This window comes from Pyxicephalus adspersus, chromosome 9 (genome assembly GCF_032062135.1).
Source record: "Pyxicephalus adspersus chromosome 9, UCB_Pads_2.0, whole genome shotgun sequence".
Classification (NCBI taxonomy): Eukaryota; Metazoa; Chordata; class Amphibia; order Anura; family Pyxicephalidae; genus Pyxicephalus; species Pyxicephalus adspersus.
Window position 1 is genome coordinate 46,053,896 of NC_092866.1, and position 26,106 is coordinate 46,080,001.

At 38.2% G+C, this 26,106-nt stretch overlaps 1 protein-coding gene across 1 annotated transcript in view; it reads right to left on the bottom strand.

The window, feature by feature from the left end:
• LOC140337935 (ras-related and estrogen-regulated growth inhibitor-like) overlaps positions 1-25,011 on the bottom strand; it is a 52,468-nt gene extending 27,457 nt beyond the window's left edge. Inside the window, exon 1 of the mRNA XM_072421813.1 lies at positions 24,594-25,011. Coding sequence (XP_072277914.1) covers positions 24,594-24,702 — 109 coding nt within the window. The 5' untranslated portion in view covers positions 24,703-25,011. The remainder of the gene's footprint in view (positions 1-24,593) is intronic.
• Between the last annotated feature and the right edge of the window lie 1,095 nt (positions 25,012-26,106).

Consider the following 26,106-nt stretch of genomic DNA (forward strand, 5'->3'; position numbering starts at 1 on the left):
TGGAGCCTAGACATTCATTAACTTCTGGAGCAAGCTGTGCTTGGATATGCAAATCGGTCTTGTCTTGGTCATAAAAGAGTTACAAGAGCTTTCAGAACAGCAAAAGACTTCTTCTGCAAGTCATGTAAACTGCCCCCTCCCCCATCAAGCCTTAGTCCTGCACACGAACTAACAGGGAAGCCCTGTTCGTATCTAGGAGTCGTCCATATGTCAGATGTCCTTAACTCGGGGAATACCTGTATTAGGATACTTAAAAGGAAACACCTACAACCACTTTACTTTCACATTCCCAATTGATTCCATAGTCCAAATTTTTACAAACTTTTTTGATGGAAATATAAGAAAAAACAGAAAATATAAACCGTCTGCCTATCCCTATTTCTATTGAATCGACTGACTGAATTGGCTGTTTGTAGTCAGCAAGTAAGGTGGTGCTGGGCAGCTTAGGGGCCATTGTAGTGTTGCTGGCTGGGAGTAAACAATGGGGTAGTTTGCCGACCTTGCCTTTTCAGGACCTGCAGCTTTGTGGGGGTATTAGTGTGAGGGGGGGGTTTATTGTTTACAGGGGTGGAGTTTATATTTGTAATATTTTTTTTTTAATATTAGTATTTAAATACTTTCTGTGTTACTGTTGGTTTTTATTTATTATTTTGTAAAATAAACGTCAGCCTGCAGCTAATTTTACTTCCAAAAAATAGTATGAGTGTTTTTGTGGGAAAAGGGGGGGATAGCTGGAGGCAGCTATTAGGTGAGAAGGGCAAAGTCTTTACCCATGGTCTAACATCCTGCAAGCTCACATTCTGCATTAGGTGGAGATACATTCCGTAATGGCTGCTTCTGATTTCTCTAGCTAGGTGCAAGGTGATATAAGCCACCTTTGTACTTTCAGGTGGAATGAAGCATTAAAATGGCCCTAAAGAACAGAGTGTAGTGTATGTAAGGCCACAATTGTGAGTCTTTATTGCTGCCTGTATCCATGCTGGGAAGATTCACCATGTCTACTTCTGGGGATCATCTTGGGTGCAAAAATTGATGAGAAATTTTAGAGTTTTCACATGAAATGTGGGAAAGAAGAAAATCTACAATTAGGGACTTCCTCTTGCATTAGAGAGATATTTCTCTTTCTTTGTGTGCGCAAACTGACCGGGATAATAATCATCCCCTACCCTATGCAAAAGGTTCCAGCTTTATATACAAAATAACTTTATATACAAATAGCTTTATATACAAAAAAACCCTCTAAGCCCATTTCGGGGCAAATAGTATAGGTTCTAAAAGACATGTTGGGAACATATTAACTAAGGCTATAAATTCAAAATGTGTCCTTAATGCTTTCGCGCCTTTCAAACTCTTGTATTGGATTTGCACACAGCACAGAGACCTATGTTTTCTGTGCTGCAGTTAAAGCAGAACTAAACCCCATGTTACTCACCTGTCCCTGTTTCCTTGCACAGGGAGAGAATGGGGGACATCTTCATCCTCCTTCACTTCCTCCTTGAAATTTGTAGCCATCCTAATTGGGTTGGAAAGACATCGGCCTAGGCAGGCATGGACGTGAATAATATTTATTCCTTGCACATTCACAGGAAGCCAGGATTGCAGGTTATTCTGACAACAAAAGAAGATGTTGTGCATGTGCAGCTCAACTTTTTAGCCAGAAACCCAATCAGGCAGACAGGACAGAATATTGCAGAAGTAAAATTGCTTGTCCTTTTCCGCAAAAATGACCAACCTGATCATATAATCTAACTTAGTTCCACTTTATGTGACACTTACGGGTCTTGTCACTCCAGCCAGTGACAGTGAAAAGAGAAGAAGCACGCTAAAACTTGTTTCTATAAAATTGCTCTCTTAGCTTGGTTTATTTTTTGGGTATTTACACTGCTTAAGTTATATAGGTTTATATGTATTATTCTTCATTAATGTCTTTTTTATTTCACCAAAATTAGATAAGGAAGACGAAAGAGTGTCTTTTTGGTGGCAACACTGCAAACAAGTGATTTATTTGGACTAATTAAGTATACTACGCTAGACATAGCCAAACTATGCTAATAAATGTGATACAAAAATATTAGTGCCAATGTACAATACCACATTAGTTCAATGTGTCTCTTTATCCTGACGGGTTTAGCCCACTGGCTTAATCAGGGGATTTTTTGTGGGGACTTTTACTGCACAACAAATTCAATAGAGAATTATTTTTATATTTGACCAAAGTTAAGCTTTAAAAAGTAACTGTGATGCAACTGTGTATGCACTTTGCACTTCATTAGCCAGAAATATTTTCCACCCTATGTAAAGCATAGTGAATGTTAACACCTTTTTCTGTGGCTCATGACAGTTGTACATAGTGTCACTATACCATATGCACCAAAAGTAAGAAACTATCATCCCCTTTAAATGCTCTTGGAAGCCATCTGCATAATTTGGCAGCTTGCTGTGGAATATATCTTCGATCTCTGCATCCAAATGTGCACATTCTTTGCAAAAAAAACAAAATAATTACTCAAAAAGGCTAAAATATGTGCCAATCACTTAATGCAGCAAATGTTATAGAACTGTGGTGTGCTTTTGCATTCCTTCCTGTGGATGGGTAGCTGCAGCTTGTGCCGTCTCGCAGCATGCCAGCACAATCTGCTATTTATCAAGCACTGAATCATCTGCCTCATGGTTTCATGGCTTACTACAAGGTCATGAAACAAATAATTTGAAGTGTTTATACTGTGTATGAGATTTGTGAGTCTGATCTACCTTAAAATCATTCTATTACTAAAATGCAAATACTTATTTTTATCCCTTCGTTCCATTTATCTTCCTCTGTACTGGACACAATCGGGTCAATTATTGCCAAACTCTAGCCTAAACATTTCATTTTTATTAGACTTTTCGGTTTTAATAAGGTTTTAATAGGAAGAATCAGAAAAAATAGGTTGAAAAAAAGATACACTGTGCCTGATTTATTTAATCTCTCCTAGACTGTACATGATAGACTATCATGGGAAAACCTGGGTGATTGAGCAAAACTGAAATGGATTTGCTAAAAATCATTTACTATTAGTTGGCAAATGTTTTCAATCCTGAACCATAAGGAAGGGGGGCATGGGAGGGAGTAATGGGACTGGGGGTTTTCTTGGAGTTGGGCTTCAAACCAATATCCAAGGAATGTGTTTAGCCAAGGAAGAAAAGACATTATTCATTACACCACCAATATACGTAGAACAAGGTGTATTCAATAACTTTTACGTCTCCTATCATGTTGTTTAGCAAGCAACATCAGTTACCCATTTAGGATTAAATGCCAGGGATTGTTTCTGACACTCATTTCATTTAAGACAACCTACATACAATGAGCATCTTCAACAAGCAACTGAACAAGCCCAGTTGACTATGACTAAGTAGTACAAGCTACATTTCATTAGTCTTTCTGCAGTAGATTCAGATTTATCAGTTTTTGACCATCTTTTTTCCATGAAGATTCACCCCCTTTGCTGGTGTTCCTAGGTCTCCCTCTGAGGTCTGTATTTTACGTTCAGTGAATCCCTATAGACTCATATGGGGTTGGTAGATGGTAAGGAGCGGACTCAGGTACTATCCCAAGAGAGGGCTATAGAGCAAGTACACGCATCAGATCACAAACCAGGCAGCATAAAAAAACAATGCTGAGCAAAATCTATTTACGTATATTATTTGGAGGAGAGGTGGATGGGCTAATACACCTGCTTATGAGAATAGGGGACAAAGGTTGTAGCGGAATTATATGTAAAAAATAATAAATTACCTGATCAGTTTTTATTCATTCTCACCTGTCCTTGCTCCATCATGCCACCATCTTCCTGTGATCCTCTTCCAGGTTTCGAATCTTTAATTGGCCAATGACATGACTCCTGTTCATGCGCATGGGAGTTCATTCAGTCCCAGCAGCTCCGAGGGATGCCAGTTTAGCCAGTATATCATGGCATGGTATGTTTGTTATGTTTTATTTGGAATGCTGAACTTCTGCTCAGCTTTAGGAAACTTTGTGGGAAAAACCTTCAGGGCCAAAAACAATTTACTCTATACTAAATGCCCATAAAGAATGGCAACAAGTGCAAAAGAAAGAAGTGATTTTTGATTGTAAATCCCGGGACATCCAAAACCTATAATCCTCTGATACACAATATTTACATTTCTTTGGAAAAGTAAACTACAGACTATGGGCACAAGTGCACTAAAAAAGCAGATGCCCTGCCATTGCCCCATCTGACAGCAAGGACATATGAGAAAGCTGGTAAACTGCTATGCCTCTGCTAATAGAAAAACCAAGGGCAAAGAAGATGCAATTTCAATGCATCTGTTGTAAAATTTATGGATGGAGCTTTTTCACAGTTCATAAATTTACAAAGGTCATTGTTCTTTTACTGCTTGTTAAGAATTTGTAATAATCCGTACTCTGTACTTGTTTTACTGATAACATGGTATTTGTATTATAATGTAATTGTACCAAGTTCTCTTCTTTGTGAATTTAGGTCCCTTTGTATATTTTTTTTTTTAAACAATTGTTGGTCTTCCCTTAGTTAGAAAGTTTGAAGTTTGAAATTACAGAATGATTTTATTGTTGATTAATAGTCATATCCCTTTTGTGTGCATATTACCAATAATAACTTTCTTACAACAGATTAAATGTTGCGTGCTTGGCCCATTCAGTGGTAATCCTGTTGTTTGAGATATAATGTTGATAGGATCAGGAACAGTTTGTGCTGCTAGATTGCAGCAAATGTACTTTACAAAGCCGCTTCAAGATTGTCACAACAACTAGTACAGTATAAATGGTTTCTATGCTCTTGGGATACACATTTTCTCTGATTGCTTGATGCTTCAGCAATTGTTATAGCTCATTTAAGTTCCATTTGAAGAAAATTTTCTTTAAAGAAACATTAGTTTGTTTTCAGAGAGCACATAGTGAGTTATTATTGTAAGATTTACTTTGACATTGACGTTGACATATTTACATACTTGCTGTTCTATATTTTGATCATTGCTTTTAATATACAGATGTAAAGGTTCTATCTATTGGTTTATTGTATATCAGGAAACTTTACAATGCAGAACTATTGAGTTAGGCTCATCTAACCTCATGTAGAGTTAAGGTGGAAATAAGTCCAAAATTTAAAAAACTACGACAGGCCAATTCTTTATTCTTTCAGGCAGGTAAAATTTAATATTGACTAAATATGTATTGTATTTAATGAATATAAATTATTAAATATTTAAATAACTTAATAAATAAATAATTATAATTATTGAATTATTCATTATTTTTTGCAATAAAATAATTTTACTTGCCTGGTTGCAGGCTTTTATTTGTACTCACCTGTTCCCATTCCATTGTATGCACCACCATCTTGTTTTATTGGCTGGGATGACATAATTATTCAGTAACATTAGTGGCAGAAGAAGCCAGGATGTGCCAGATGTCCAAGCTTTCTACGCTGAGCTGCACATGTGCAGCTTAGGAATAGTTGACAGAAGAGGATGGTGATCAGGCAGCTAAGAATGCTTATCACATAAGGGACAATGTCTGTCCCTTTCCGCAATAAAGTCCTGCCTCATCTCAAATTTTGAAAGCAGAACATTACTTCCACTTTACCCTTGGTGCGCATTGAGAGGGAGCTGATGTGAAACACAACCACTATGAAACACTACTAAGCAGCTGGAACAATTTGCTTATGCATCAAACATGGATACCCCATGTATATATATTGAAATGTTTAAAATATAAATATCACTGATAATCCTAATTGTATTAAAGTGGAACTTTAGCTTTGAAAAAATGTTGGCAGGGAAACTATTGATTGCAGATAGGAATTTTTGTCTATTCTGTAATAAAAGCACCCTGGTAACAAGTAATTAAAGAATGTAAACTGAAAAGCACAAGTGCAACTCAGTGTTCAATTTTAAATGAAAAGGAGCTGAAGCATCAAGTAATCAGAAGAAATGTGTATCCCGAGAGACAAGAAACCATTGCAGAAAGGAATTTTTGTTGATTTTGCATTCTCTGATGAATGAACTCCATTGGGCTTGTGATAAAAGAGGGGGCAAAGATCACCATTATTTAATTTAGTATGGAGTTACGTTAAAGTATATCTAACTTTTTGTGTTAGTTTTAGAAATACTAAAAAATGGTTTAAACAAATGAAATAATTTTAATATTTGCCCCCTTCTTTCAAAGCTAAAAATAACTGGTGGTGGTTAATGGTGGCCTTGGCAGCGGCATACACAAAGAAAGAACTTGTTCCTAATTAAAGCAAAGCATACCTTTCCTTTACACCCCTTCTGATCCGTTCAGGTGCCTGGAATGAAGGAAAGCTCTGTGTAAGATATAAGTCAATGGAGTGACCCAACACTCTCAAATAGACCATGATTTATTATAAGTTCTCGAAGGCTGGAGAGAATACACTTTAGAGAGAATATACTACATCAGTGAATCTGGGTAATCCATCAAACCTGGAATGGATTTCCCAAAAGACTTTAGCTATTTGTTAGCAAATGTTTTCAGTCCTCAATCAGATCCATTCCAAATTTGCTGGATCACCCAGCTTCACTGATGAAAGTATATTCTCTCCAGCCTTGGAGAACTTTAATCAATCAGGGGTATAGAGTCACATTTTTCTTTGTACCTTCAAGTACAAGTTAATGCTGGCAGTATGGCAGGGCCAATCTTCTCGGAAGTAATTGGCCTTATCAGGAAATTGGTCCTATGCGGGGTAAGACAGTGCACCAGAATCAGTGGCAACCAACATCATGCAAGCCCTTGGCTTCCCCGATTACCCATGGGGAAGAGGGGCTTTTATGAAGTAGTATCACCACCTCCTAATGCCTTTGCTACCCTCAGACCACGCTTTTACCATGACCACATTTGATTTACAGACCAGTAAAACGAGAAAAAGAAGGATCAATTGACTACCAGCATACAGACCCTGAAAGATGAGCCAGGACATCACTTGACTATTACTGTCCTAAGATGCATCTACATGCACCAAACTGCATGTTACCTTATTGGGGTCATCAGCCTAGCCTGGGCTTAAGTACCTATTGGTCCTGTGGTGGATTCCCCTCTTCCTTTTCTTACTATTCTTTACCTTCTCCACCTTTCTCTGTATTGTATTCCAATGTCTACCCATTCAGTGCTCACATTACTATTTTCATTTTGTTCTGTATGCTGGTTGCTATTCTTAGTTTTTCCTCTTGACAGAAAAGGGACCCAGAATGTTTAGCTACTTTGGGGCCCGGAAAACCATGATAGCAGTTCTGATCCCATTATTGTTTTCAGCCCTGAATAGTTCTCTGCTGAACTAAAAAATGCCCTCCCCTCATCTCCATGAAATAAAAGGAGGTGTCCTTTAGGCCATGTGAAGAACTGGTTAGGGCGGAACTTCAGTGCAGAAAGTCAGACTTCTGAGAGGATTAGTAAGTATTTTTCTGTACTTTTTCTATTTTTTTAAAGCAAAGAACATGATTTGTGTATTGACGAGATGTAATATGTTATATTATATATTACACATATATATTATGTTTTTATGTTTTTTCTTCTTTTGGCCAGACACACATTTTGTGTTCTTTTCAACACATCACTTGATTCTTGCTGTAGAAGTGCACTGACTATAATTACCATTATGTACAATTCGTGTTCAGTTCCTGTTGTAAAAATACATGATTACTGGTTGGCACCCACAAATTCAATCAATAAATACTTCAATCTCAATTTCTTGCAGTTAGTGAACAGTTGTTATAGAGTTTCATGCCTAATGCCTTGTAATGTATACCATATACATCATTATAACACGCTAGTTTCTAGAGTTCACTGTACATAGAACAGTAAAAGACTAATTCCTATTGCATCACATATTTTCTTTACTGTCTATTTATTTGATAAGTTTTACAGTTACCCATTCAACATTTAAATAGAAAAGGAAAAGCAGGGGATTTTTAGCTATAATTATTTTTATCTATACATGTGCAAAATTTACCTATACAAGTAGTGAAATTTACAAAGAAAAAGTCCTTATTGGATACATACTGCCCCTGTAAGGTCCCCTTAAACACACTAAAGGCAGTTACAGGGAGTTTTGTACTAGACAGAGGCATACCATATTCAGTGTACAGTAAAACTAGATTTCGAGGGTCAACGCGTTTCGCCAGTAAGGCCTCCTTAGCATTGATGGTGCTGACATCCCCTGTTACCTCCTGAAACATTTCTGGTATAGGATAAGCACTGCATCAAGCGCCTACTCCTTCATCTCTTCTTGACCTAATTTTACTTTCTATTTTACACCCTTCATGCCAAATCCACCCTCTATGAGATCTGGACTTCGACCGTACCCGGACTTTTACATCACATTAAGACGATCAGATTCCCTATATGTCTAGAATAAGAGTTTTTTTTTTGAATACCACACCAACTGCCAAATTGCTGGCAGGACCCCTCAGGTGTTCCCGCTCTACTGTCATTGGTTTCTTTCTAATCCCCCCAGAAAGCCAGAAAAGTCAGGACTCTGACCCTTTCTCTTCTTTTTACATGACCAATTTAGGGGATTGGCTAGCCTATAAATTTGTGCGGTATATGGGAGCACACGCTCCATTTGAACCTACCCATTCAACATGTCAAAGTGCTACTAAAGTTACAGTTTAAAGATTTGTGCTCAGGCAGTAATTTATTGCAGAAAGGGGCAGGCAATGTCTCTTCTGTAATAAGAAATCTTACCTGCGGATCACTTATTTCAGCTGTCAAAATTGCTAAGCTGTGCATTAGTTGGCAGGATACCTGGCAATCCTGGCTTCCCCTGCCGCTGTTGGGACTTAATAAACACTTGTGAGGGAGGTATGTCATTTTAGCTCATAACATTGCAACAAGTAAGTGGTGAAGGAAGAATATGGCAAACATCCATTACAGAACAGAGAGAGGAGAGTATAACATGGTTTAAATCCACGCATACAAGGTGCAAAAAAAGAAATTATCTTATGATCTGTCAAGGAAAATTAGACACCAAATCAACTTGCCAATTATAAAAAACAATGGATCAATGAGAACAGGAAAAAAAAGAAAGAAGAATGGACATTGGAGAAAAAAGGAATGGAAAGGGAGAAGGATAGTGGATTGGATGGATATTTGTTTTGGTCTTTGTATTTAATTATTGGCAAGTAAAATTAGGTATTCAAAATGTTAAAAAATATACATCACTGCTAAAGATGCAAAAACCATGGAAATATGATCTATCATGAAAAATTGGACACCGAATCAACTTACCAGTTGAAGGTGGTAAAACCAATGGAAGAAATTAGAATGGAGCAAAAAAAGGGAGAAAAGAAGAGTGAAACTGGAGAAAAGGGGGAAGGGAAGGGAAGAGGATAGGTGATTGGATGGATATTGGCTATGTGGAGATGTTGATAATGTTCTTTAGCATGCAAAACAAAACAGTATGTTTGACTACCTGAGTGTAAAAATGAAAAAAATAGGATTCACAACCTCAATTATAACAGAATTTTGGTTGTGGGATTATTTAGGATTAAATCATGATTTTGCTAAAAACTGCAGGCACATAAGTATGAGACTGCTGGAAAAACTTGTATTGTGTGTCGGTTAGGAGTCACTTATGGGGCCAGCAATTCTGTGTTTTATCTGTTTGTATAACAGCATCTTCTGCTTCCCTTTAGATGTGCAGCCTGAAATGTACAGTACTTTCTCAGCATCCCCTGTGCACAGATGAAAGGGACAATAAGACCCGATTAGTGCTTCTGTGCTATACACTGGATTTGCCTTGTAGTTTTTGTACTGCTTAATCTGTGGGCTCCTGGCCCACTGCCAGCCCATTCCCAGATGTCATCCCTTGAGCATTAAGTCCTGGGGGAAACTGTGTGCTGGGAGATTCAACCTGTCTCCGGAGGCTGAGCGGGCCTTGCTAAAGGTGAAGTCCTGACCAGGGCCTTACAGTGCTGTGTGAAAATTTCTTTCCATATGGACCTTGTCATGGAAGCTAGCTATAGATTCAAAAGTGTTTGCCTTTTGGGTTTTGCTTGCGGGAAAAATGTTTGACCTCCAGGCACACCAGCTGCAAATTATCCATTTCTATATATGCTCCTTTTAAGGGACCATAATTGTTTATAGTTAGGGACCACTGGGGTTGTAATGGGATCGTTTTTTGGCAGGCTGGATGATAAGTGTGCTGGGAAACCATTTGCTGCGGTAATGCCCTTTCCATGTGCCCCTTTCCTTGGAAGCTAGTTTTGAATATTGTTGACAATATTCGTATTGCTTGAGTATGAGTATTTAACTGAAGAGTGTCTTAGTACAGGTTGACATTCAAAAATCCGGCCATTGATAATAGAAAGTCATTTTCTGTTAAATATATACAACATATATAACCATAAAAAAGCCAGCATTTTCTAAAATCTGGCACTCCTCAGGTTCCTCAGGTTATAAGAGTAAGTTCTTACACTGATATGTTACATATTTGAGAATCACTACCTGATAGAGGAGATTTTGAAGGGCTTCATCATTTTGTCATCCTTTAACAAATGTGGCATCACAGAACATTTGTATTGCCTAATTGGGAAATCTGAGTGGTGGAATAAGAAAGACCATCACACTCCGTTTTCATCTTGACACAAATAGCTAGTGCTGTCCATGTGTTTTAATATTAATGTCACACAATGATTTAATTTTGATGTATTTGTGTGTTCTTTTTGATATGGTAAATAAATTTTCTCTATTGCCTAGTAGACATCTGCTGGTACAGACTAGAGGATTATTTCTGAATTGTTATGTCTACAAAATGAAAATGATTTCCTTGCAAAAGGGGAATTTAGTGGCTGAAGCCAGATTTATGTTTGATTACGAAAGACATGGTATGCCTGAGGTTTAGTAGTATGACAAACAGGTTTAGATGATAATCGGGCTGTTTACAAAAATATAAAACCACAGCTGATAACATTTTTGTTATCCTTTACCTTGGTGGATTACATGTACCATCATCCCATGTTACAATGTGGTAGCTGCTGTTAAAGCTGAGCTCCAGGCAAACAGTTAATTATCAAGATGAAACACATCTAAGGGCTCTGTTGAACCCTCCAAATCCAAAGGATTTGTATTTGGTTTTGGCAGCTATGGCACACAGCACAGCACTGTAAATTGATGTGTCTCTGATGAGATTAGGAAACTCTTAAGGAGGTTTTGTCCCTGCCTAGTTTAGGACTGGACAGTACAAGAGAAAAAGTATTCTAATTACTGTATGTAATATGTCTGTCATTGTATTTTTTCCTGTCCCTTGTTGGAACATGAGCAATAAAACACAACTGATTGGTTCCTTATTCTGCTTTTCCCTCTGCCAGTCTGAACTCTTCTGTATAGTGTAGCCTTTCTCAACTTCTTTAATATGTGGGAAACCTTGAAAAAACTATCCAGTCAGGGTTACAAACCCATTTTATGTACTCCTTTGTTAATAGTATTTCCATAGGCGTGTATGAATCTACCATTGCCAACATTGTTGTTCTTTTGTCTTAATTGTTGTATTTGTTACTGTCAGCAACTCCCCTCTGACTGTATACATTGACGGAATATAAGCCTGTTTGTATTGAGGACAGACAAGATTGGATTTTCTTCTTACAGGTAGCGCGACATAGGAGATGATACGCCCTATCATATACGCCTTCCCTGTCTCCCAAAAAAAAACAGGGTTATCGTTATGCTCCGAATTTGTGGCCGTATAGGCTGTCCACGCCAACTTAAGTTCAGCTTGGAAAGCTGAGTCATTGTCCAAATATGAGGGAAACCTCCACAATTACGTATCCCCTTTTGGTAATACATCTCGTAGGAATAATGTAATTGGCGGATGGTCTGAAAGTTCTATTGTCAAGATTTCTGGGTTGTCTACTAAAATTAAAAGGGAATCAAAACAAAATAAATTTTCAATTCTTGATTAAGACATATGCACATGAGAAAAAAAGGTATGCTGCCTTTCAGTTGGAAATTAGTGACGCCAAAAATCCTGTAAGTGCGTAGTGTGTACAAAATCGGAGAGTAAGGTACCCGATGAGGTGGGGTCTCTCAGTGTTGGGTATTCAGGTAATGTTTTCCCCAACAAATCATTCTGTGTATTCCCTGGGGTTCTGTGTTCGTGTTAAAGTTTCCCCCCACAGTTTTGTTGGCAATCCTGAGTAATCCGATTAGTCACTTTGGGGGGATTCGGGGCATAGATGTTGAAAAGTGATAGTTCTTTGCCCAGGAACTTCAGGGTTAGTTTCAAAATCCTTCCCGCCTGGTCACAATCTGATGATACCACTTCACATCTTATGTATGTTTCTATATAGGATTCCTGACTTCCTACTTATTGCTGGGGAGTATAACACCTTACCCACCCATAATTTTTGCATGTTAATAAAACCTTACTCATGTAAGTGTGTTTCCTGTAGCAGTGCAATGTCCATCATGCGGCGTTTCAAATGCCTCAGGACTGACAGCCTCTTGTTGGGAGACCTTAAGCCTTTGACATTCCATGATATTATATGTACCATGACATCATAAAACATTTAAATGCTATGAATATTATGCGAACCATTCTTGCTGTGTACTGAAAGGTTTTGCGCAATGTATCCAACTTGACAGAAGGAGAGTTCCAAGATAGGTGCCCAGTATAGTTACACATCAGAGAGGTCTTCAAAGTGTTCCTTTGGTCGGGCTGATGATAAAACAAATCTCGTGATGATATTGTATGCATACAAGGTGTTTTGGTGGTGCGGTCTGACCTTCGCATTTTCACATTTTCCATGATGGCTGGTTCTATTGCTGGCTCCACTGATGGTGCTTCCTGCATTGGTTCAGAGGAAGATAGCCAATCGCCCAAGAAAGTTTCAGCTTCTTTATGGTTGGTAAACACATGGTTTGCTCCTTGGAACTTGGCAGTATGCAATGTAGATGGGTAGGCCAGACGGAACCGTCTATATTGTAGAGCAGAGCAGATTCTTTGAAACATTTTCCATTTACATGATACCTCCCTTGAATAATCTGCAAAAATTATTAGATTTGCCCCCTCTTGTGGTAGGTCACACTGAATTCTGTAGAATTGTAATATAGCAGATCTGTCCACGTAATCTCGATAACAAGCAATGATAAATCTGGGGTTGGTATTTTCCTTTCTCTGTGGGCCTAAACAGTAAGCTCTCTCTCCACCTGACATGGTTTAGTGATCCCAAGTTGTGATAGAATATTAGTAGAGCATAACTCAGAGAGTTGGCCTGGAGAGTATTTCTCTGGTACCCCTATAACGTGCAGGTTGTTTCTGTGGTTATTGTTCTCAAATTTATCAGTTTTATCAGATAAGCTGACAATAGCTTTGCCCATGGACACAATAGCTTTCTAAGCTTGTAAAACTTTGTGTTCTACTGACATGAACACATCCGCATCTGCCATCAACGTGTGCTCTGAGACAAGCTGGCCTTCTGTGCCTGTATGGGATTAGAGTCGGCCATCTTGGAAAGCATGGCGCAGCCCTTCTCCTGCTGTTTTTTCAGTGAGTGGGGACAGTCTGTCGATGTTCTTTTCCATGATCTTGTCCATCCGGGGGAGTGGCCTGATAAGTAGAGTGCTGTTCCCGAAACGTTCGGCGTGAAATTACAGTCAGGTGGACGGGAGCCTCTTCTATACACTCCATACTACTCCATGAGGCGTCGGAACCAGAAGTCCAATAAATGTTTTTTTGAATCACAACCATGTATGTATTTATTCACAATTATTTTATTGGCATTTATGTCAAATACTACTTTAAATGTTAGCAGTCATGGCTGTATTTTGTTCTCTAGGTTTATACTTGTGTCAAAGTATTTTTTCTGTTATTTTCAGGTAAAAGTAGGTACTTTGGTTTATATTTGTATTAGTTTATTATGTTTTTCAAGTGTATGTATGTGTGTATGTACATATGTATCCATGAATACAGATCTGGATGGATTTGTGTCTTTTATATCCACCTTGAGCTTTTGCTTTAATGCTGCCACATAAATCTCTGTATAGCCTACACTCTTTTAGGTAATCTTTACCATGCAGAATGTTTCCCTGAGAGAATCTTGAAATAAGAAAATGCTGCATCTAATCAAGACAGAACACTCTCAAAAATAACTATTAGGCTGACAACAGAGCTGTATTTACAATAATGGCACTTTTTGGCCGGTGCCCAGATCAGCACTGTGAGAAGGGCATCGCCAAACCTTATTATTTACAGAATATGATAATGTTTTCCCTATTTTTATTCTCCAATCTGGCCAACTCTTGACATTTCAGTTAAATTCAGAGATTTGTTAGCAGAGTCAGAAGACTCAATAATTCCACAAACATTGAGCTATTTCTTGTCTTTGATGGTTTGGTAAAAATAGCTCTGTCTAGTAGAAAGTATGCTGTTTCAAATAGTGCATGGCAGCACGCTAGCACCCTTGCCTTAGCAGTGCTGGGTCCCAGGTTCAAATCCCATCCAGGACATTATCAAGGAGTTTGTTCTTGCTGTGTTTGTGTGTTTCCTCCTATATTCCAGTTAGGTTAATTGGCTTACCCTTAAAAATTGGCCTTAGACTGTGGTTATGGCATATGACTATGGTAGGAATATTAGATTGTGAGCCCCTCTGAGGGTGAGTTAGTGACTTGGCTATGGACTCATATTATGTTACTTGACTATGTCATATTGTTTATTATAGACAAAGCAACAAAGCCTCATTTAAGTCCATTCCAAGTCCACCTATACTCCCCTTCCTCGTGCTAATGGACTGTTACGTTGTCCTGACTAATGAAGATAACTGAAGATCAAATTCAGGAAGAGAAGAAAGAAAACTGTGGGTCACTTTATATTTAGGAGCAAAAAAAGGTCTGAATTCCACATTTTGGGGTGTACAGTAACCCTTTCTCAAGAAAGACCTATGCCATGTCATAGCCCATGCCCCTAAACAGGGTGATTTAGTTTTATTGTGTACGAATTGTTTTCTACAGAGATATTGCTTACACAGGGTTGATGACCTTATCAGGTGTCAGCGTTTCGTCCTGGTGGTTGGACACTTAGGCTATGTACACACATCAGATGTTTCTCCTCCGTTTATTGCTTCAGGGCTGGTATCGGACGAAAATCTGACTTGTATACAGTGGCTGTCCGGTGTCGTTCACTGATCCGTCCTGGCGGCTCCACGAACGATGGACAGCAAACAACTGTAATGCAAGTGAAGGGAAGAGAGCCCAGCGGGCAACCACTCGCTTGTTCTCCACCCTCTCCATAGAACAGATTGGCCTTGTATGTACAGCGCTCATTCATGCATCTTTCAGTCTTCGTAAAAGATCCTTTCCAACCACAAAAATCTAACGTGTGTACGTAGCCTTTGGCTATGCACTGCAGTCTGGGAGGAGGTCACAGGCTCCCCCATACCCAAAGGCACTGGGTATAATGAAAGGGGTTTCTAGAGACTCTGTCTCTTTGCCACAACAGCCAAACTTCTAGCAGATATAAAGAAATAACATATTCATTAATTCATCATTAAATTTATTTTTCGTTTTTAAATATAAGAAGCGCAAGCACAAGCTGCTTAGATTTTGTGAAGATGTCCTAACAGGTTCACTTTAATTTATTAGCCCACACACTCTTTGAAGCTCGAGCAAGAATTACACGACTATAAATCTATCATAGTTTCCACTCATACATTTCAGTGCTGTTTACATCCTAATCTGTCCCACTGATAATTCAAATGGTTTCTAATGGCTGTGATCTGACAGTAAATCGTTGTTAACAGTTACATTTGATCAGAAGCAGACACACAGATGAAACAAAACCACAGGACTATTATCAACACTTATCATTTATAATCTTTATTTTAAAATAAAACAGCACACATCAGACGCATCTGTCTGTAATTTCAATTGCAAACATAAAAAAGAGAATTATAATCCTTGTAAATCAATGTATTAATCAATGTGTTTAAGAAGAACCATCATCTGAACTTTTGCACTGCAAATTATGATTTTTTTTTTTTAAATTGCTCCTTCATGTTACATAGTCAGGTTGAAAAAAGACATAAGTCCATCAAGTTCAACCTGGGAAATAAACATATCCCAGATAAAAACCCTATGAACATAGTTGATCCAGAGGAAGGCAAAAAAAACCCTGGTACAATTTGCTCCAACAGGGAAAAAAAATTCCTTCCTGATTCCATGAGACAATCAGATGTTCCCTGGATCAACGGTCTCTGTTATCTTTATTTTAAAACTTTAATACCCAGTTATATTCTGTGCTTCTAGAAAAACATCCAGCTTTTTCCTAAACCAATCTGTGGAACTTGCTAAAACTACTTCCTGAGGGACAAAGCAAAGTACCAAACGGAACCTAGCTATCCTCTATTTTTTAAAATACTCATAGTTTTGCCAAACCCAAATAGATACAAAAAATAATGAAAGAAAGGGGAGTCAGGGTTTTTTTCTGGCAAATAAACATATATTGTGTGTATTATATTTCACATCATATAAGACACACTGACTTGTAGTAGTATGCAAGAGAATATGGTATATGCAAGTGAACAGAAATAGTAGGTCAGTCCCAAAAGTATTAAACCTGGGAATCAGGACCTTAATACTAGACATAGATAAACCTGAGTTCTAACGTATGAGTTAGACTTATGGTAACGTCTCATACGTTAGAACCGGCGCGTTTCGCCATTCGGCTATCTATGTCTAGTAATGAGGTCCTGATTCCCAATTTAATACTTTTTTGTACAACATTACTAAACTTGCTGCTGGGTATAATAGTCCATGCAGTGGATGAATGGTAACTGATGTTAACGTCTCATACTTTAGAACCAGCACGTTTCGCCATTCGGCTATCTATGTCTAGTACTAAGGTCCTGATTCCCAATTTAATACTTTTTCGTACAATATTACTAAATTTGCTGCTGAGTGGATGAAATAGTTTTTAACTGTAGTTGGTTGGCTGTGGTGTGCAATGAAAATTAATTCAATCAATGCACTGTATATTGTCCAAATTTGTGGAATTGTTTTAGAAATCCTGTGCAAATCCCCAAGGTCCAATATGCTAGCATAACTCCAAATACTTAGATACTGGCTAGGAAATACAAAGTAACGGAGTGTAACAGTCCCATGCCAAAAAGCACCAGCCCTGAAATCTTGGCAACCAACTGTCTCTTTTGGAACCTAGTTTCTCCATTTATTTTCCTATCTTAAATATTTCTGGCAAGTGCCTGCCCATTTGAACATTTTTAAAAGGGGAACTTTAGTTCCCCTTCAACTACCAATACTTCTGTATTTTAAATGGCCAGTTGAAAGAAAAAATAGAATTTCTATAGAATTAAAACCACCATAACACCATTATTACCATATATACTTAAATATAAACTGACCTGAAAAAAACAGGGTACCTAGTTTTGCCTAAGAAAAACACAGGGAAAGTACATTGACTCGAGTATAAACCTAGGGCAAAAAATATGGTCATTACCGTAGTCATTTAAATCAATCATCAATAAAAAATGCTAATAAAATTAACATGATAAAAAGTTTTTTATTAAATGAATACAAATAATATGATTTAAAAGGACATGTGGCACTGACAATGGGCTGTTGTAAGTATTTTATGGGCTGGGGTTAAAGTGACAGCTTGACATTGTGTTAGGGCAGCGCCCCCAGGCAGGTGATATAGGATTATCTGGGGCGTGGAGTCTAAGCATCTCCCAGTCTTCACCAAAACACCCCAGGATGATGGACTGGTGACCCTAATGGCCACTGGACTACTTTTCCGCAAGAAGAACACAGGGCTCCAGTGTAGGGACAGCTTAGATCAGGTGCTCAGTTGGATGACAGCAAGAGGTATGGTCCTGGCAAACTGATGGACAGGGCAGGAAACAGACAAGGGTATCCCATGCACTAGCACGGGTCAGGACAGGCCACACTTTGACAGGAAATTATGTGGTGTATATAAAAAAAAAAAAAAAAAAATGGTACAGTCACCCCTGTTTTTTAAAACCAGGCTTGGGATGTCCTTGCATAAGAGGTGGGGCAGCAACCACATGTGTGTCTCCCCTTCCATCCAAAAAAGATCCTCTTAATCCTGGTTTGCCAAGATGACAGGAGGCAAAAACAATGTAGCCCACTTGCCATTTGGCAAAAAACAGACCCCACCTGCCCCCAGCTATGCAAGGACCATCATTGGGGAAGACACCCTCATTTTCAGTGGATGAAGAGCAACCCCTCTTTAACCTCCCCAAAGGTAACCCCAAGTGTGACTCGAGGTAAAAAAAACAAGCTGAAAGCGGTAACACAGAGTCACACTCGGGGTAGTTAAAAAAGTAGGAAACAAACACTTACCTGGTCCCATCCACGTCCTCCGGCGTCCTCCAGGGTCCTGCCATCCTCTGGCCACATCCCCACCCTTGATCTGTCCCCAAGTGAGTGCACTGACGTTCCCCAGGAGTTCCCAGTGGCGTCGGCGGGTATTTCCAATTAATATGTATTGCATTCAATACAAAATATCTGTATTGACTGCAATACACTGGATTTCTATGTCTAAAAGCAGTACATTTATTTTACAATATAAAATAATAGTAGAAGTATAATAAAAATTGAAACACAAAATCATGTCAAAGTTTATTATTAAATGTATTTATTTTTATTTATTTAATTCAAATTTGACATGATTTTGTGTTTCAAACTTTATTATACTAATACTATTATTATACTGTAAAATAAATTTTCATGAAAAACAATGTACCACTTTAGACATAAATCGGCACAGAAATGAACCACCCAGGAGGTTAATAAGGTGGGCCCCCAGATATCCACCCCCTCACCCAGAGGACAGGGGTACATAATTCCCCTTTACTAAGTCCCATAAAGGTTTAAATACCCTATATGTTAAACAGCATTGGGAAAAAAATAATATAAAATATAATATACAGAATATAATACAGAAAAATTCACAGTCTTTCCAAACACTATTTATCTGTTAAAATATCATTAGGCACATCCATCTACCCAACTGTTAGTAAATGTATTTGTAATTTTAAGATTATACTCCTTTTTATCCATAATGCCCTTTCTATGAATTTAAAATTATTGGTATTTAAAGATAAACACATTTATTGCAGGCAGCCTATGTACACCATTGCGGCGCATTATTTCATGAAGAATAATTTTAAGTATGCTGGGCATGAACATGGGTTGTGTTAATTTAAAAAAACGAATGTTAGTTTGTTTCGCTTCCTGCTGCATCTCACGTTGACCTACAAGGTGTCATGGGGTGCGACTTAGAATAAATGGCCTTGCATTCCACCAATGCATGTAACCTGCTTTGCCCTTTTTATATAATGCCTTATATCAGGAATTGTGTGAGATCTGCCTAGTCTAAGTGAATGTTACAGACAAATTGTGCAATGCTTGAAAAAGGAAAGAGGGCGAGGAGTATTTGCAGCCACAGCTTTAGTGATTGCAGAAAAAAATCTATGAACATAATAAATGATATAATAAAGACAATCTCAATTGCCACTTTTTTATCTTAAAGGAAAGCTGCCGGCCCTCCCTGTGCAACAACAAACAGATACGTTGTTAAGATTTTTATTGCACTTATATCGCATTTATTACTGGAAATAACACCCAGAGGTGGAAATATGCTATAATTAAGTAAGCAGTTGGATGCCTCAGCTGAAGGTTATGAGTTATGGCACTATTTCAGCCCTCCGTGCACCAAGATGCTATTTAGAAAACTAATAACTATGATGAGCATGGCCTAATGACATGAATTTTTTAAATGTATCTGAGAAAGAACATTGCGTCCCAGACAGAAGAGACAGACCACACTCACCATTGTCTTAGCATGAGATTACACAGGAACACTTGCTCCTACTAAGTTGTATTTTCCTATATGACAGTGAAATTATCAGAGAGAGGTGCTAAAAGTATTGTACAAACCAAGCCAGATTCTGAATGGGAAAGGACAGTAGGTCACTTTTATCAAAAAAAGGCAAAATAGTAAAAGCACAGGAATCAGTTTGGAACCTTTGATTGGATAATATCACTTGTTGAAGGAACAAAATGAGTTTCTGCAGACTTTGGCTAGGTTGGTTTGAGCATTGTAGAATGAGGTCATGTAAATATGTGGAGCATTAATGATGGACTTTTACGAAATTGCAAACTGGCATGGTTTTTTTTCCAGATGGGACAGATGATGTGGATTCTGCAATAAAACCTACTGACCTGTCTGTTCACAATCATCTTTTCTAAATACACTGAGAAGTGGCTTAGTGCAGAATGCTGGCATTTGTCGGGTATGTCGGATCTGACATCCGGAAGAGGAGTGAAGGAAGATGGCAGTGCCTGTGCCAGAGACAGATTTCCTTTATTGTAGAAGAAACATTACCTGTCCATTCTGCAATAAAGAACCTGCCTGGTGGCAAGTGTTTATAATTACCATTAGTTCCACTACAGAATGGTTAAAGACCCATTCACTCCATAATACATTAAGCTGCACTACACACATTTTTGTGCTCTGAGGCTTGTTGCATTAGGCAGCCCATTAATTTTTCAGCATTTCTCAACACTTATAAAATAGGAAAAAATTACTTGATGACAAAGCCAGGATTTATCGGGCTCAAATTGTGGAAGTGTTGAGCATGAGACACCATTTTCACACCAGCGGCCTGAACTATTAAATCTCTCCTAGGCTGGGGAAGATAGACTATCATGGGAGAACTTGGGTGATTCAGCAAATGAGGAATGGATTTTGTCCTGAATTGAAAACTTTTGACAACTAATGCAAATGATTTCCAGGAAATCCATTTCAGGTTTGTTTGATCACCCAGGTTCTCCCATGACAGTCTATCTTCATCAGCCTTTGAGAGCTTTAATAAATCAAGCCCATGGATTGGCCACTACAGAATTCAGACCTAAACTCCAACTCTTTGGGATGTACTGGAGAAGGCAATGCAGTGTTCCAACCCTCCCATTCTTAATACAAAATCTTGTCCAAAAAAAAAAGTACAAATCTGGACAGAAATAAATGTGACATTGCATAGGCTTCTTGAAATGATACCAACATGATTTACGCATATGATGGATGTGTGCCATAATCAAAGCTATAGGTGGTCAAAACAAAATATTAGAGTGACTTTGTCTTTGGCTAGGCAGTGTGAATAGTGTGGTACATTGTGATACCAATCATTCTGAATCACACTCCAATCCACATAGGCAAAACAATACACTTGCATTGTAACATACCAAAAGTACAGGTATGGCTTCTGTGAATAGTGTGTGCTCCTTTAAAAAAAAAGGGGGGAGCATGAACAATTTCAAGCACATTGTAATGCAATGGCAGCCCATTCACAGTGCACACTAATACATGAATACATTCCTATGTCTACATTAGCACAATGCACTAGGTGTGAATGGGCCCCCTAAAGTTTAAAATATAGTATAATGTAAAATTAGGTAGTAAGGAAGACAGGTAATGTAATGCACATCCCCCAAGGAGATACGAACTGAACACAGCCTCAGATAGGGATCTAACCATTGATTTCACTTGTAAGCCCCAGAAACAAGACATATGTACCATACTGACAGTTGATCTCTTTACTGTAGATAACGGGTAAAAAAAAAAGTGTGCAACTCATGTTCAGGTCTTTAAAGCATAACTTGCTGCATGTTATAACCAGGTAAATTTATTCATACTGTAATGGCTGTTGTGGAGAACAGTGGGGAAGCCTAGCACACTCAAGAGGTTTCCAATCAAGAGATAATACAACTAGAGAAGCGAACACTTAATGGGTCCCGCTGTCCATCATCAATGGGATTATTCTGTGGCCCTGAACTTGACACTGATGTGTCCTTCACAGCATTCCAAAATGTCCTATGTATGCCGATCTTATGTGGACTTCAATTCCTTACCAAATGGCCAACCTTGTCCAATGCCATTGCCCAATCTAAGGGCAAAGCATCCCCTACGTTAGAGAAGTGACTTCCTCTTGGCATAATTTCACATCACCATAAGTGGAAATCCTAATCATCCAACATTGATAAAGAATTTCCATATCCTATGCTTTCTAATAAGTAGAACGAGGGCTGCTGACAATTGGAGCTCAGCTAAAAAGACAAGCTGATTTTCTGACAACTACGAGAATTAGCAGCACAATACCCAGTGACCATTCCATTTTGGGTGTTTTTGCTCTGAAATCTATTACAGTTAGAGTATAAGAGATGCAAGAAATGTTTTTATGAATTACAACAAAATTATGAAAACATTACATCATGTATGGTATGCATAAACATTTTTATTGGCCACTTTTAATGAACTGCACTTTGTTTTTGGAAAGTTTAGTTCCCATAATATTAGACTTCCATTCTTAAGTAACAGATTCATCTTGTGTTTGGCTAGGTATCTGTTCTTTTATTTTTCATTTACTTGTTAAATATTAAGTCAATATTAGGATGAATATATTTTTATGTAGGTAAATCTCTTCTTGTGACTAACAACAAGTATTCGATGTGCCATCCACTTCTTTAAAATTTAATCTAAATTACGATTGATTATATCGATGTATCTAATGGAAATATCAATCATATTGCAAAAAGTGGTTTCAGTTTTACGATGGTTAACCAATTGACTCAAAAGGCTTTCCTGCCCGATTATTGACCACATATATGGTTGAAAATTGAATTGTTTTGATTTATTTTCGATCAATATGACCTTTTTTTGTCTTCTTGGCTGTGAAATTGATTCAAAAATTGCATAGTGTATGGTTATCCATAGTCACATGTTAACAGTAGATTTCCCAATCTAGTTCATGGTGTAGGTTCATGCTCATAACAGGGAACACAAGCCTGCCATTTTGAACTTTCTGAAAATGGTATCTGCCTGCCTGTTTTTAGCGTCAACAGTTCCTAAGTCACTGAGCAGAGACAAAAAGTGGAAATATGGAATGTCAAAGTAAAGTTAGAACTCCCAATTTCCATTTTTCTCTACCCGGTGAGGAAAATGGAAGGTACCGAAGGCACATTATCTGCATAGCTAGGCAACTAACATTTTCAAAAAGGAAATAGGCAACAGTAACCTCCATATTTCATTGTTATAGATTTCATTTAAAGTATATCTAAAATCAACACTTTTTTTATTTTAGATAGAGTGTAGAAGTATTGCTTTCTGTGACCCCACTCGGGAGATTCCCCCTTTCTACCAGTCCTGGGACCATTGTCTCAACATATAAGGCAGTAACTGTATAAAATCCTCACTGCGAGTTATTCACAAACAAAGCAAAAAATTTATGGAGCCTAGACATTCATTAACTTCTGGAGCAAGCTGTGCTTTGATATGCAAAAAAAAAAAAAATGCAGAGTTTGAATTGCTCATAGAGTTACAAGAGGCTGCAGAACTGCTCAGACTTCTTTTGAAAATCATGCAAACCGTCCCCTCCCACCATCAAGTCTCCTACCTGCACACTAACAAGCAGGGAATCCCTGTTCGTATGTAGGAGTCGTCTGTATATCGGATGTCCTTAACTCGGGGACTACCTGTCTATCTCTGGGACAAGAATTGAAGAAAAATCTTCCAAACAACATAAAAAGACACTTCAAGCTGGATTGACACTGTTCCATAACACTTATGATACCAGATAAATATAGGTATGAATAGGTTCAGAGAATTTTCCTTTCACAGTGCATACATCTGAACTAGTAAAAAATACTCGTTGTGCTTGTGCATGTGCATCTGCTTGCATTTTTCTGTCTGAAATACAAAAGTATGAGTAGGCCTTAAGAGTTTTAACCATTTCCTACACTATCCATAATAAAAAAAGAACATTTTAACTTAACTGACTGTTCATATAAGTGTGTCCCATAAAATAAAAGTATACAATTGCTTAGTTTATACACTAGGTAGGATGACAGCAGATGCTTACGCTTGGGATATGTAATTCCATATCACCTGAAATGACACCTGAAGGCTAAACCAGGTCTATGAAACTGGCAGGTGACATGACGCACACAGAAACTCACCTTCATTCAATAAACTAAGAGTATGTGTAAAGTAGAACAGTACATATGAATTATTCAGATAGCTTTTTCTGCAAAACAGTTCCAAGTAAAGTAACCTCTACTTACCCAGTTTTAGGGAGTCTATCAGTTAAAACAATATTTCTGATTGGATGTTTGGGATTATTGCACTTGGCACATCGTTTTAGCACTGGCACTGTGTAGGGGGTATATCGATGGGCAGCAGATAATATCTTTCACAACTTTATCAGACAATTGACCATACCCAAGTCTTGCTAAGTCCTAGGTCCTAGTACCAGTGTCGGAATTATGATTTCTCATGGAATATCACAGGTAAGCAGTCCTTGCCATAGCCAGGGGAATGACAGAGGAATTCCCCAGGGAACATTTTATCACTAGAGTTAGAGAAACTAGCTTTTACAACATTCCCTGCCTACCTGCCAAACATACCTGACACATGAGGAGCGCAATGATTACAAAATGTCATTTTCATTATTTCTATGTTTTTTTTCTCTTTTTCCTAGAAGTAAGCATGCAGATAATTTTATAAATGTACCTGTTTTGCCGACTGCACTTTGGCCCAGCACTACAATGCGAATATTCCGTGTAGGTGGTAAACTCCACGATCGCCTCAGAGTTTTTGCGAGTGGAAAGTTCGAGGTCATCGTAGAACAGGTTCTGTATCACTTACGCAGCCAATTCTATTATGAAATCAGCAGCAAGGCTATGATGGGTATCAGCTGAGGGCTAAGCTATCCTGATGTGCCATGAAATTCACTCTCTGGTGCTGTGCTTTTTGGTTTGGCAAGAGATAAATACATTTCTGAGCTGCAGCCAACCTCTCTTCTCTAAATCGAATATTTCCTGCCTACTTCACAGTGTATTCCCGCCTCCTATTCTTCTGTCCGTTCAAGCAGAAAATTGCATGCAATGTTCTTCAAGACTTTCTGGCAAAGATTGGGATTGTTTAGAGACAGAAATCATTATGGAGTGTCACCGGGTTACACTGCGCAAATGGACTTTGTGTTTAACCCTTTACATCCAAACATGTGTATATATATATATATATATATATATATATATATATCATTCCTTATGCTGCACCTAGTCTGATGATTTTGGAATTTACACCTTTTTAAAGGAAACCTGTCATGAAAGAAATATGTAGATTATCACTGCTGCTTCATTTAGAGAGGAACTCTCATGACATTTCTAGCATTAGCTATAAAGGGGTGCATATTTCCTTTTTAACACTTCAAGTTTATTAAATTTGCATAAAAGATAAATACCACAAAAACAGAACCTAAAGTACAAGAATTTACAAAAGAAGGCTAGCTCGTTTATCTCTTAGATTGTAAGCTCTTCTGAACAGTGTCTTCTCTTCCTGTTTCATCGTTTGTATCTGTCTGTCATTTGCAACACCTATTTATTGTACAGCACTGTATAATTTGTTGGTGCTATATAAATACTGTCTGATATTAATATTAGTAGTAATGGAAAAATGCTTTAGGGGGTCTCCTTCTTTTCATTCTATACCTCTGCAGTGGTAAAGACTGATGGGAAAACCGGCAGCTTCCTGGTATACTTGCGTCAGATATGCCAGAAGGCTTTGGGCTGCTTCTTCGGTGCATGCCTGTCGTCATCAGGGGCTTTCCCATAATGTAAAAAAAATCAAGTGCTCAATCTCTCCCATGCACAGTGAGATCTGCACTTTTTTTACACTTTCACGAGGACCTGTCACCTGATCTCACACCTGCACAGTGAGTTTGAGGAACTTGAGAAGAGCCCGAAAGAGAGATGAAAGAAACATGGGTTCCCCTGCCGTGCCAGAAAAGAAAAAAGAACCCTGGACCAAGGGTGTAGTGGGGTAGGCACGCTTGGGCACGCCGTTTCCACACTTTTTTTTTAGGAATGAGGCGTTAACATAACAATGATGCGCATGCACGCTCGCCATCGGTAGTAATATGCTGTCTCTTCCTTTTTTACGACTTCACCCCTGCCAGGGACAGCATGGGACACATGTTTCCAGGGGGATCAAAGTTTTTTTGGGGAGAAATATTTTTTTTAAA